Source organism: Hydra vulgaris, chromosome 08 (assembly GCF_038396675.1).
Source record: "Hydra vulgaris chromosome 08, alternate assembly HydraT2T_AEP".
Taxonomy (NCBI): domain Eukaryota; kingdom Metazoa; phylum Cnidaria; class Hydrozoa; order Anthoathecata; family Hydridae; genus Hydra; species Hydra vulgaris.
In genome coordinates this window covers 9,330,229-9,344,258 of record NC_088927.1, presented here as the reverse complement: position 1 = coordinate 9,344,258, position 14,030 = coordinate 9,330,229, and the positions used below count along the sequence as shown (strand labels likewise).

At 24.8% G+C, this 14,030-nt stretch overlaps 1 protein-coding gene across 1 annotated transcript in view; it reads left to right on the top strand.

Moving 5' to 3' along the window:
- Positions 1–1,910: 1,910 nt before the first annotated feature.
- LOC100209693 (ubiquitin-conjugating enzyme E2 S) overlaps positions 1,911–14,030 on the top strand; it is a 32,238-nt gene continuing 20,118 nt past the window's right edge. Inside the window, exons 1-3 of the mRNA XM_065803037.1 lie at positions 1,911–1,999; positions 9,286–9,433; positions 12,374–12,451. Coding sequence (XP_065659109.1) covers positions 1,991–1,999; positions 9,286–9,433; positions 12,374–12,451 — 235 coding nt within the window. The 5' untranslated portion in view covers positions 1,911–1,990. The remainder of the gene's footprint in view (positions 2,000–9,285; positions 9,434–12,373; positions 12,452–14,030) is intronic.

Sequence of the window (14,030 nt, the reverse complement as noted above, 5' to 3'; positions counted from 1 at the left end):
CCTAATCCCGGGATTTCCCGTGATCCCAGAAATGAAACGTTTTTGCCTCGAAATCCCGGGAATTTAATTTTTACGGGAAATGAGAAACCCTATTTGCTTCTATATAGCTGTAAGTTCTGTATAAAAAATTGTTCACCTTTTACAAAAATGTGGTTTATTCTCTTAAAAGGATATTTATTTTAGATTTTCTTATATTAGTTTATTTCTAATAAAGAAACTATAATATAATAAAAAATTTCCATTAATTGGAGATAGTAGTGATCATTAATTGAAGGTAGTAGTAATTATTTAAGTATAGATAAAAGGAATAAATGGGTGTGTTATTGCATATTTGACATTTTTTACAATGCCAAAGGCACTTTAATTGCATAAAGAGATTAAATTCAAGTTATCAAATGGAAATTTAACATTTGCGATAAGTCTTGGTCAAAATAAATAGATTAAATATAAAAAAAGAAAAAGGGGGCAATAAGACCAGGTTATATTAGCTCCTTTTTCTTTTTTGTTTCAATTATTCTTTTTATCTTCATACCAGTATTGACACTATATGAAATCTTTATATAGTTATTTTTCCTTATAAGGTGTTATACCTGGTATAAAAATATGTTGTATGCCATTTGGAAAAAAAAAATTTGAACTTCGCAAAAGTCATTTATTTCATTAGAAAAATCTAGACGTTAAATAAAAAAAGTTGTCTTAATGCCCTTCTTCCAAAAAAAAAAAAAACAACCTCCTTTGCCCTATTTCCAAAAGTCTCTGTCATACTTGTAATGGCCTTGTGGAGTTGTTAAAATTTCTCTTGTCAACAAACCATAGTTATATTTTGCAAGAAACATAGTTAGACAGTAATGATGATAATCTTGATATTACTAGATCAGAACATTCTTAAGAAAGATGTAATTTTTCCGTTGCAAAGAAAAATGTTTGATGTTCAATTAATTGCCAGAGTTAAAATGTATATTATCTATAGTTGTCAAAGTTTCAGATTTACATTTTTTTGTGGTTGTTAGGGTGCTCCAAGGATGCCTTAAAAAATAGAAAATAATTTTTTTGTTGTTGATAATTTTGTCATAGAAAATTAAATTTCAAGTTAGTTGTTTTTTTTTTATTTAAAAAAAAAAATTCGTATGCATTTTTTATATTCGCAAGGTAAGTAGGCTTGTACGATACGTTTAGAATGCATATTAGCAGACAAACAATCAACAAGCTTCTCAAAGATGCAAACTTATGTGCTACACGGTAAGCAAGAAAATAATTACCAACTCAAAAATCAAACTTAATTAACATTTTTAGGGCAAACCTAAGAAAATTAGACCACTGGTGATTAGAACGGAATTATTTTCCTAGCTAAAAGCAAATTTAGTTTGATCGGCCCAGAATATGGTGTACACTTTTTCGACTTTAACGTGGTTATGGGCGTTGACTTAAGCCAGCATTCTAGCCCCTACGCCACAGCTGCTATCTATTTTTATGTTAATAGTCTTTCAAGAGGTTATTCCTAACCGCAATTACAAGATACGTTTTCTCAAGCAACAATCAATGTTAGTGATGTGAGTAATTTCAAAAACACAGTATTTTCAATATCATTTAAATTTTAAGTTTATTTACAATAATTTTAACCATTGTTATTACTATATTGTTGTTATTGCTAACTAAAAGTAGCTAGAATTGTTAAAGCTACTGTTGTCGAGTTTACATCTGTTACATCTACCGTTGTTCAGCTTAAAACTTGTTTTATGAGTGTATATATATTGTATTACTATATTATATTATATTTGCTTACAAAGAAGTCTAAATTTTTCGGGATTGGTATTTTGGAACCTTACTAGTGATATCAAATATTTTTGCTCAAAACTAATGGACCATATTAAATTTTAATTGGTGGTTAAACTCGCTCCATTCTCCAGATATAAAATTCGAAATGCGCTTTTTCAACAGTTTTACTGAATTTCGCACTATTCACTAAAGTTTTGCAAGCGTTCAGTAGAAGATGTCTACGGTATAAATGTTTTTGTTAAATTTTATGTTATTTCAAAAATAAAGAAAATTATTTATTTGAATTGTTTTTAAATTTAATTATAATTTAAAAAGAAAAATTGTTAAAACGCAATCATGACATAAAATTCAGCTGAAGAAAAAAATAATTATTACCTAAAAAAGGAAAGTAAACGAAAAAAAAAGTGAATGTAAGAGCATTTGAAAGACCGTTAAACATATTTTTAAAGATCTTCACAGACTATTTATACTTGAAACAGTTATATAACACTTTTATAAAGAACACATTTCTATAAACTTGTTATATGTTTAAATTTTGGTAAAAAAAAAATTAATTGTCTAGTATTTAAAATCTTAAAAAATAAATTAGTCTAAGAACAAAAAATTATTTTTTAGTAAACATTGTTAACAAGTACTAAAAATTTTGGAAAGTTTTTAGTATATGTTTAAAAAAGTAATAACCGATTTAAAAAAAAAAATTAAAAACAAAACAAAAAATTATTAACTGAAAATGTGTACATTAAGGCTGTTCAGTATGCTAATTTGTTTTCAGAACAAAGCTGATTGAAGTTTTTCCCATTCGACTATTATATTGTTTGTTCAAAAATATTTTTCACTAAATTTTATTATTTACCCTGAAGTCCCTCAAAGCCCCCAAACATTTGACAGGTCCCTAATATTATTTAAAAAAATTATATAAAAATATGTTGACCTGGTATTCAAAAGAAGCAAAATCTTTTAGAAATAAAAAATTATTTTTATAAAAATAACAATTTAGGTTTTTATTGAATAAAAACTATGGTTTTTAAACATAAAAATGAAAAAAAAGTTAGTATTTACAATGCTTTTAAAAATAAGTATTTTAAGCTGTTTTTTATAAAATATGATCCTAATTTTTAAAATTTTGCTTCTTTTGAGTACCAGGTTGACATATTTTTGAATATATATTTTTTTAATAATATTAGGGACTTGCCAAATGTGTAGGGGCTTTAAGGGACCTTCAGGGCAAATAATAAAATTTATTAAAAAATATTTTTGAACCACAATATGATATAGTTGAGTAGGAAAAACTTCAATTAGCTATGTTCTGGAAACAAATTAGCATAATGAACAGCCCTAATAGTACATGTTAAATTTTAATTTATATATTAGCGTTACTTTTGATATTTTTTGTTTGTTTTTGTTTTGTTATAATGTTTGATTTTATTGAAAATTAAAAAAAAAAAAATTAATTAAACAAACTTAAAAGTCTCTTTATATAAAGATTTTATTTTTTTATAATTAAAAAACTTCTTATGGATGTAACTCTATTATTAATTTTTCAAAGTAGTATTTTGGGGAGTTTAGATCTTTATTATCTTTATATCGTCTATCCCATGTATAATATATTTATATATAAGTATAAATATCTTTGATTCCTCGATATATTGTATTGAAAAATTAATTATAGAGTTATATCCATAGAAGTTTTTTAATTAATTATTACAAGTATTTACTCTTGAAGCAATATAATTCTTGCAATGTTTTATTTTATTTATAAGTTTTATTTTTGAAAAAAAACATTTTATAATAGTTACATCAGCCTTAATATAATTAACAGACTGTGTGATATCAATAAAGTAAAAACAGAAAACTTTATTTAAGAAAGAATTTTGATTAAAAAAGTTATTTAAATTTAAAAAAATTAATTTTTTTTTTCTTGGTTTTTTGCCCTTCTTTTCTATTTTTTACAAAAATTAAATTCCTTGTAAATATGTTATAACTTATAACACTGCATCAAAAATATTTATAAAGCGTATGCTTTTGTTTTTCATAAGGCAAGTGAAAGCGCAAAGATATATTTTTAATAAATGGTACTTGGAAACTTAAATCTTTGTTCTTCACAAAAAAAAAGCGCTGGTAAAGTAATTAACTTGAGTCTTTTTGTTTTTTTTGCATTAAATAATATTTTTTGTTTGTAGTATTTTTATTTTTGTTTAACTTTTTAAAAGTAAAAAAATTATTATTCACAAAGCCACTGTTTTAAGAAATAATAAATAAATAAAAAATTAACGTATTTTATCTCATTTATACAAATGTAGAGAAAAGAAATTATTTATGTTTAAGGATAATCAAAATGTAATATTAAATTTATTTACTTAATATTAAAAATTTGAATTATTTACTTAATATTAAAAAATTGAAACAAAATAGACATTCCAAAATATGTACAAATTTACAAAAAACTCATTCCTAGAAATATACATTATATGTATATATATATATATATATATATATATATATATATATATATATATATATATATATATATATATATATCAGGGCTCGAATTAAGGCAAAAAAATCTAATCGCGAAAAATTTTTTTTTGATCAATTTTACTTTGCCAATATTCCACCTCTAGCTTACATGTCGGTCGATCTCTTATTCTCAATAGTTTCTAATTTTTTGATATTACTTCCTAAGACGTATTTTATTTCAGGCAAAATATAAAAAAAAAATGCAACTAAAAAAAAAACATGAACAAAAGAGTGATATATGTAAATAAAGATTAATATAATAAACATTTTTTATTATATAACTTGGTATAGGTTTTACATAATTTTAAAACTGTGAATAAAGACCAACTTTTTAAAATGTTTTGTTTTTTCTATATAATATAGAAGAAAAACATTTTAAAAAGTGGATATTCATTCAGTTTCAATAATAAGTAAAATATATAACATGTTATATAATAAATGTTTATTATGTTAATGTATAGACTATATTCCTAGTTTTGTGTATTCCACAAGAATATAGACTATATTCTTTGTTAAGATGTCCATCTTTAATTTTAATCACTTAAATTAGTATAACTTTGCTTCTAATTGGGCTAGAAACATAAATTTGGTATCAATGTGCAGCATTTGACATCTCTTTTATCTTAACATTCTTTGAAATCAAAATATTTAGTTTAAATTTTTTATGCAACTGCCTATTTATATATCATCTCATAATTTTCAGGTTTAATGGAGTTTAAAATGGCGTTATAGTTTACAGCTTAAGTTATAATTTAAAGTTTAAGTTGTAGTTGTAATGAGCAAGTTATAATTTAATGAGCAAGTAATATAATTAATACTACACTGTTTAAACAGTTGTTGTTTTATACCATTTATAACGTTAATAACATAAAATGGGTTTAAAATAAAACAAAGTAAATTAATAGAATTGTTTAAATTAATTAATTAAAGTACTATTGTCATAAAACTTTAAACTTCATATTTTCACAAAAACATGTATCTATAAACCAAACAAGTAAGATCAAAACAAAAAAACATTAGATAAAACTTTTTTCTAACTTATTGATCTAGCATACTATTAAAAATTTAAGTATAAATAATTTTTTCATTGCAATGGTTTTAAGTTCAATGCATTAGACCAATAATCATTGGTCTAATGATTGCAATAGAAAGTTTCTACTTTTAAAACTTTCTTCAAGAAACAAAAAATAATTAACTATTCAAAATATTTACGATTTAAATGAAATCTTCTTCCTCGTGCATCATGTTCTAAATATTTAACTGTAGCTAGATTTACGTTTAACTTGTAAGGAATGCTCTTCTCTATGCTACTAAGTTTTACGGTCGTCGCTGCAATTAAATTTATAATTATTGAGCGTTAAAATTCTTTTAAATTTTTTTTTATTTTTAAATTTCAATTGCAAAATTATTTGAATAAGAGAATTTTAGAAGGCTAAAATTCATTTGTTCAAATGGATTTTTTTTTTGAAAAAAAATCCTAGAGACACTTGTGTATTTATAGAAAATGTTTAATATTGATATCGCCTTAAATAAAATAAAAATATTTTATTGCATTTTTCATATTCTATTCAAGATTACTTGTTAAAATTATTTTTAGGTAAAAGCTTGATATGTGTTAACAGCATATCAAGCTTTTACCTAAAAAATAATTTTAACAAGTATAAATAAAAAAATTTTAACAAGTATAAATAAAAAAATAAGATATAAATAGAAAAATTTGTATGGCTAACAAGTCTTTGCGGGTCTTTGGGTATATTAAGTAAATTTATTAGTTTAGTAACCTAACTAGTTGTTTTGATTTAGTTTATAGGTTAATTTACTGTGATGTATTTTTATCCATTAAGTAAATCAAATTAAATATAACTAAAATTATGATTGGCTTTTATGCAGAGATTTAAAGTAATTTAAATTCAAAAGCGCTTTATGTTGAATGAAAATCTCCGCGCAAGAAAGCTAGTGATCATACTTCTATTCAAAAGATAATTTTAGCCTGAATTTTTCCTATTCAAAAGATAATTTTAGCCTGATTTTTAACTTTATGACCCCTAATAAAAAACAGAAACATTTCTTTTAAGATGAATAAAAAATGCAAAATTAAAAAATTAATAAATAAACAAAATAACAAAAAAAAAAAAAAAATTGTGAAAATGTTTCTTTTAAAAAAAAACTCATTGCGAAGGTGTGAAGAGCTATCACGATATGCCTTATTTGAGCCCTGTATATATATATATTTTTTATTTAGATGAATAAAAACAACAGATTAGCAAGATTTAAAGTTTCATGCCTGAAGGCAATCAGTTGTTGATACAAACAAAAAAAATAAACAAACCGTTGCAAAAACTTAAAAAATTTTAAATGCTGTTGTGGATATCTAGTAGAGTGTGTCAATTTTCACTTTTTTTTGAAATTTGATGATGGCTAGTATTTTTTTGTGTGTAAATTAGTATGCAAAACTTAAAAAAATATATTTTTTTTTGAAAAAAAAATATATATATATTTGTGCTACTTTTTTTCACCCTTAAACTATTATTTTTTTGGGCTTTTATTCTTGAACTAAAGTTTGCCGTAATCTCCAAAAAAGATTGCATTTATTTACCAAACCATGTAGCATCTACTAAAATTTAACTTAGTGCCCAAAATGATGCATTTCAAAAATTAGTTTAAACAATGTGTAAACAACAACTATGTTTTTAATACACACTCTCCATTTTTTAATACACACTCCACTATGCTTGTCAGCTTAGTAACTTCATTGGAAAAAGTACAGAGTATCTTCCATCAGAACTTCCAACTTCCAGAGATATTTTTAAGTATGGCCTATATTTAAAGGAGATTAGTGGAAAATATTATAGATACTCTACTGTAGATCATCTTGTTTTTCTTGTTTTTCAATAGTTAAGCAAGGACACACTGCTTAATTATTGACCACAACAAAGTTAAGCAAACTCAAACAAAATAATGGAAAAGAGTCGACCTCACAATACAAACAATAATGGTTTGAGTTGAATTTTTTTTATGGTAGAAAAGTTGATACTAAAATTTTTTTTGATGTTGAAGGCAGAAAACTCCCAGGTTTAATAAAAGAAGAATATTGTACTTTGCAGTGAACCTGTTGGAAATTATCTATTCCATTTTGTTCCTGAAGTTCAAATTTGAACAAACTTGCAGAGATAATTGCTGATCATTTAATTGAATGGCTTAAAGAAAGATGTATTTTTAAGTATCGTGTTATAATTAAATTTTAAACCGTGTTAAAAATCACTTGAACTAATATAACAAAAATAACTGATGAGATCAGTTATTATTGTATTTTCCTATTATATAAGTATTAAGAATTTTTTCGTCAAATAATTTAGACATTAACACAAATAATATACGTAATAAAAGAACAAACGTAAGAAAAAAAAAATAACAAAAATTCTTATAGTTCTAGTGTACATAGCAAATTAGTTTCTTAATTATATGGACTGATAAAAATCATGAATAAATTGCATATCAAAACTTTTAATTGTTGTTAAATTGTTATAAAAGTTTTTTTTGTCAATTCGTTAGAAAAGTTTTTTTTCAACAACAAAAAAAAAAGAATACAAAAGTTGTATAAAACTTTTATGAAAATTAAAAAATTTTTTTTTTTGAAATTTAAAATTGAAGCGCTTTATAAATTAAAATATGCGAATTGCCGTGGTCAGTTAGTCTAAAAAAATTACTTTAAACATGAACAAACACGCATGTGCTTCCTGGGTAGGTTTTGTATATATATATACACACACTATTTTAGAGTTTTTATACATAAAATTTCTTTAAAAATTTGTTTAGCATAGTTTAGAAATTTTAACAGTAAATAAAAATTTTAAAACTCAATTTTTATTAAAGTTAATGAATATCTTGTATCTATTATTTTTGCTTTGATTAAGTCGTATTTTACATACTAAGTTAAAAAAAGTTTCTTATTTTTAAAAAGTTTTTTTTATTTATTTATTTTTTTTACTATGGTCTTTTTGAACTTTTGGGAATTTTAAACCTATATATATATATATAAATATACATATATATATATATATAAATATATATATATATATATCTATATATATATATATATATATATATATATATATATATATATATATATATATATATCTATATATATATATATATATATATATATATATATATATATATATATATATATATATATATATATATATATATATATATATATATATATATATATATATTTTCATAAACAAGACAAATTTTTTAATTTTTAAAACCATTTTATTAATAAAAGCAATTTTCAACTAACACTAGTCATCTTAAAATTAGATATTTAAAATGTTAAAACTAAATATTTGAAATTTGTTAAAATACCTGAGTAGGTGTTTAAAAAAACTATACAAAATATATTTATTCTTGTACTAACTAATAATATAATTACAAAAATACAATAAAATCAATTTATTTATCAAGTTTATTGTGGCATACTTAAGAAATAGGAAATAACAAAAGAATAAGTTAAAAAGATACGCAATATGTATAAAAAATAGCAGCTAAACATAAAGTGTCATTTGTACATGGTTAATCTGTTAAGGTTCAAATAACACTTTCTGTTAAGCTGCTACTTAATACACATAGTATCTTTTTATTCTTTTGTTACTTCTTATTTCTTTAGTATGACACGATAAACTTTTTAATTGATTTTATTGTAATTTTGGTAATTATATTTTTATTAGTTTGTACAAAATAATTATATTTTGTGTTTTTTTTTTTTAACACCTTCATATGTATTTTAACAAATTTTAAATATTTAATTTTAACTGAAGATGACTCGTTTTAGTCAAAACATGTACTGTTTTTTATTAATAAATTGGTTTTAAATATTAAAAAATCATTTTCATTATTATTATTGAATTTAAATATTTAGGAAATACAGTCATTTTTTTTATAGCAATTTTGATTTGTAAATTATTAAAAATGGTGCATATCTTTTAAAAGGTTTCAAATTCAGAGAATATTTCACCACAAATACTGCGAGATGTTGCAAAACAGCTTCATTCTCTTCAGTCAAATCCTCCTGAAGGAATTAAAATTTTTATAAATGAAGGTGATCTTACTGATATTCATGCAACAATTGAAGGACCATGTAAGTTATTTTAAAAAATTTTTTGTTACAGATTAGAGCTTGCAATAATTCTTTTAAGGTTGCCAATCAATTTAGATTGAATAAAATAATATATTTATCAAATTTTAATTATTTCATTGTGTTTGTGCTATATATTATGCAGCTATATAATATGCTATAGTACTATATAGCCAAATAATGCTAAAGATTTTTATAAATAAACGATATTTAACAAAAAAAGATTTTTTTCAGGGCTTGAATCAATTCCAAAAATAACCATTTGTGAAATATTAATTTTTTTAAATAAATTCTATCACCACCACCCCCTCCCCCACCTCCTTTCTCTTACTGCCTCCCGATATGCAGTAAGGAGAGTTGCATTAGTACAAAACTGTATTTTGTACATTATTTTGTAATTGCTATTTTTTTAACATGATATATTTCATATTTAAATATCTCAAAATATTTTTGTTTGGTAGGGTTTGAAATAGCATAAGTTATAATTTACAACATAAGTTTTAATTTATAGCCTAAGTTGCAAGTATAATGTAATGTGCAAGTAATGCATTAATACTAATAAGATATTACTTTTAGTTGTTTTTACTTAAATTGATACTTAAAAAAGTAAAAGAAAAACAAAAATGTTATAATATGTAAACCACTTTAAACAGTTATGTTAATATAAAGCTTGTGTTACTACTTGGAACTAAAGCTTTTACTATCAGAAACGTGGTAGGGTTCAAACTCGGAACTTCTTACTTATGAGGCAAGCGCTCTACCGCTACACCACTACCGCATGAATATGCATAAATGATGTCTATATGTATACATTGTTCAAAGTAGAAAAAAAAAAGTAACAGGATGTTATTTGGTAAATTAAAAATACCATCTCGCCTAATTATTGTTATATATAGAGATTTATAAAAAGGTGGCTGGATGTCACCCCGCCCCACTTCGAGCACTGTATGAAACAAGATGGGAGGAGTATAAGTGGCAAAGCTTATTTATATAGAGAACATTAAATAATGGTGTATTGGTTAATGAATTATATCAGCAGCCCTCCAAATTAGGGTCAGCATTCGACAATGCTGACATAACTGCCGACCTAAAAGTGTTTAAGGTCAGCAAAAATTTTTTATAATATTTTTTTAATTTGACCTCGTTTCTATGTTTTATGGTAAGACCTTTGTATCAATTTTTTTTTTGCTGACCTCTAAAAAATTGAGGTGGGCAAATTATTGTAAATTTTAAATATTACATTATCGGCAAATTATTAACCATGAGCGAGACTAGGTTTTTTCAAACCGAGACGAGAAGTTAGTACTTCTCGTGAGAATGAGACGAGATGAGAAATTTAATAATTTTAGAAAACAAATTTATTAAAATCCAAGTAAAAAAAAAATGTAAACATGGTTTTGACAAATAGACACAAATGACATTTTTCAAATGTAAACAACTTTTTCAAATATTAATTCAGAATTTTTTTGCCAAACTTTTCCAACAAGACAATGTTTTCTCTGATTAAGATGAGTTGTTCTACTTTTTCTGGGTGTAAGTTGTGTCTGGATGATCGGATGACATTTCCACCTGAGCTAAAAACTCTCTCTGGTTTAGTTGAACTTGCTGGAATAGCTAAAATTTGTCTAGCTAATGAAGAGAGTTCTGGCAATGTATTTGAATGCAATTTTCACCAATCAAGAATCGGAAAGTCTTTTTTGGCATCAGGGAGATATTCATACTGGCACATTTCGCTCAAAATAGGATTCAGTTCAGATGTTGGCTCTTGTGTTTCAAGTCTGACGTAAAACTTGCGCTTCAGTTTTGAATTAGGGGACAAATCTGCTGAAAGGACTCACGCAACAGGTTGGCACTCAACATTATCCTTAACCTGTGAGGCTAACCATTCTTTTGTTGTTTGAAATTTTTTGAAGAGCTTCAAGTGAAGTCCCTTTAAAGCAGGATTTAAGTAGTTTACTGCAGCACTCAATAAGTTTCCAGTGTGACAAAGAGGAAATCTTTTCTCAATGCAGCTTTTCAAGTTTTTTGCATACAAGACACCGTAGCCATTTTTTCCATCCGTCTCAATAAATTGATCAACTTTGTCATGGATTAAATAAAGAGAATCAGTGACGGTGTTAATTGTTGGAATAGACTCAGCCGACCACGTTTCTGTAGCTTCTTTAAGTAATGCCAAAATTTCTACTGCTCCCTCGATTGATTTCCACTGTGATGCACTGATGGTCTTTGAAGAAAAAATATCTTCATTTGCACATAAGCTGATAATTGCACTCTTTAGATGTAGGACAGAAGCCATGCAATCCAGAAGCCATGCAGATTTATTAAAATCACGGAGTCAAAATATTAATGAATTAAAAAAACAAATTATTAAGCATTTTGTAAATTATAATAATTTTTAATTTGGAAAATAATATAATATTTAAGTCTCGTTCTACTTCTCGGGAGAATTTTCTATTTCTCGTTTCTCACGAGAAGTCCCATTCCTCACGAGAAACGAGAACAAGACGAGATCTCGCTCATGGTTACAAATTATAAATTAAAATATATACTTTTTTTTTGGTACTAACTCTTTAAAAACAAATAATCATTATTAGTTGTAAAAAAGCGATTACACATTTTATTATTATTATAAATAATAATAAATTTCACATATTATAAATCATTTATACGAATATTATTTATTATTCATTTATATATATTGGATCACTTTGCTAGAATATGTTGTACATTTAAAATCATTGATCACATTCAAATCAGTTTTTTAAACTAAAAAATTTTTATGTTGTTACAGCAAATATATGGTTATAACAAATTATTATAGTAATATATTTGTTATAATATTTTATTCAAATGTTATTTTAGTTTAAAGATGATTGAATATTTTTAGTTTTTAAAACATAAATTTAATTTAATTGATTTTGCTTGTATTGTTAATGTTAATAGGTGATACACCATATGAAGGAGGGTTGTTTAAAATGAAATTAGTACTTGGAAAAGACTTTCCCCAGTCTCCGCCCAAAGGTGTGTTTTTTTTTCTATAAAAAATGTTATTAAAGTGGTTGTGTTTTTAATAAATGTATGCACCACGCGCGCGCGCACGCACACACACACACTTCTTTTTGTGCATACCAAAAATATGAAAAAGTTAACAGCAACTTTGTGCTTTAAGGTATAAGGGCATTACGGTCTAGGCAACTTTTTTATTAATTTTTAATACTTAAACAAATCTAAAGATAATGTTTAACTGGTAAGATAAATGATAATAACTTTATAAAAACCACCTATAAAGTTTGAAAGATGGTTATGTAAAAAAGTTTAAATGACAAGTACATTTGATATTAGTGCTAATAGTGATTTACTGATGGCAAAGGCCAATTGTGGCTATTAATAGGTTTAATGTATTTATATAAGGGTATTATAATAATATTAAGGATGTAAATTACATATATAACGTGTACCTACACATCAGCAGTGACTTGACCTACTAGTCTATGCTATTGGTAACCAGCAACCAATTAACTAGCTTAACCATTGGCCAATGCCATTGATTAATCAGCATTAGCTAATAAGCAAAACCAAACTGGTGCACCTTATATATGCAAGGATTATCTTTTTCCAGATATTTCCGGATTTTTGGATATTTTTCTCAACTTTTCATTTTTCCAGATATCAAAAATGTTTTCCATACATACAAGGTGGGTATATGTTTTTGTAATATAATTGTTTTTTAAGCTTGTTCACTCATTATAAAAATTAAGAAAAGTTTAAAAAAAAATTAAAAACAATTCAGCTAAAAACAAAATTAAGAGGAATATAAGGAAAAATATATTCCAGATTTTTTCCGAGACCTTTTATAATTACCTTTATATACATACATTAAACCCAATCATTAGCCTCAATTGACCTTTGCCATTGATGCATCACTAAGCGTTATTTACAAATGTAATAAGTTAAGAAAAAACAAATAAAATTCTTTTTTTACGTGATATTTCGGTTCATATAGTGAGAGCCATTATCAAACTAAAAAAACTGTTAAAAAAACCCTATTAAAAAACTGAACATAAATGAACATAACCAAATAATGTCATTGCAATGTCAGATATTCAACATTTTTTAATTTTACAAAAAATGGTTTCCAATGGTGTATATTTTTGCATACAACCAACTTTAAATAGAAATGAATACCATGTTAAAAATTCATCTTCATTTGTATTAACAGCAAAAGAATGGTTTATTAATGACAAAGTTCAAGTGTCATTTGATGTTATTAATTTATACCCATCAGTGCCACTTGATAAAGCAACTGTTACAATCATTGATATCCTAAACAAAGATAGAGATGATCTAAAACAACAAACTAAGTTATCTTTAGTAGACATTCATAAACTAATTTATCTCTGATCCAATTGGTCTATTCATAATGGTCGTATTGTCAGAAGCATATCTACAACATATTGAATCTAATGCTATTCAACAGACTTTAAACGTCAATATTGCACCAAAAGACTTACAAATGTTATGTTGGTGATAGCCATGCTCGATTTACTAATATTGATGATGCAAATTCTTTTTTAACACTTAAATTGACAAGATAAATCTA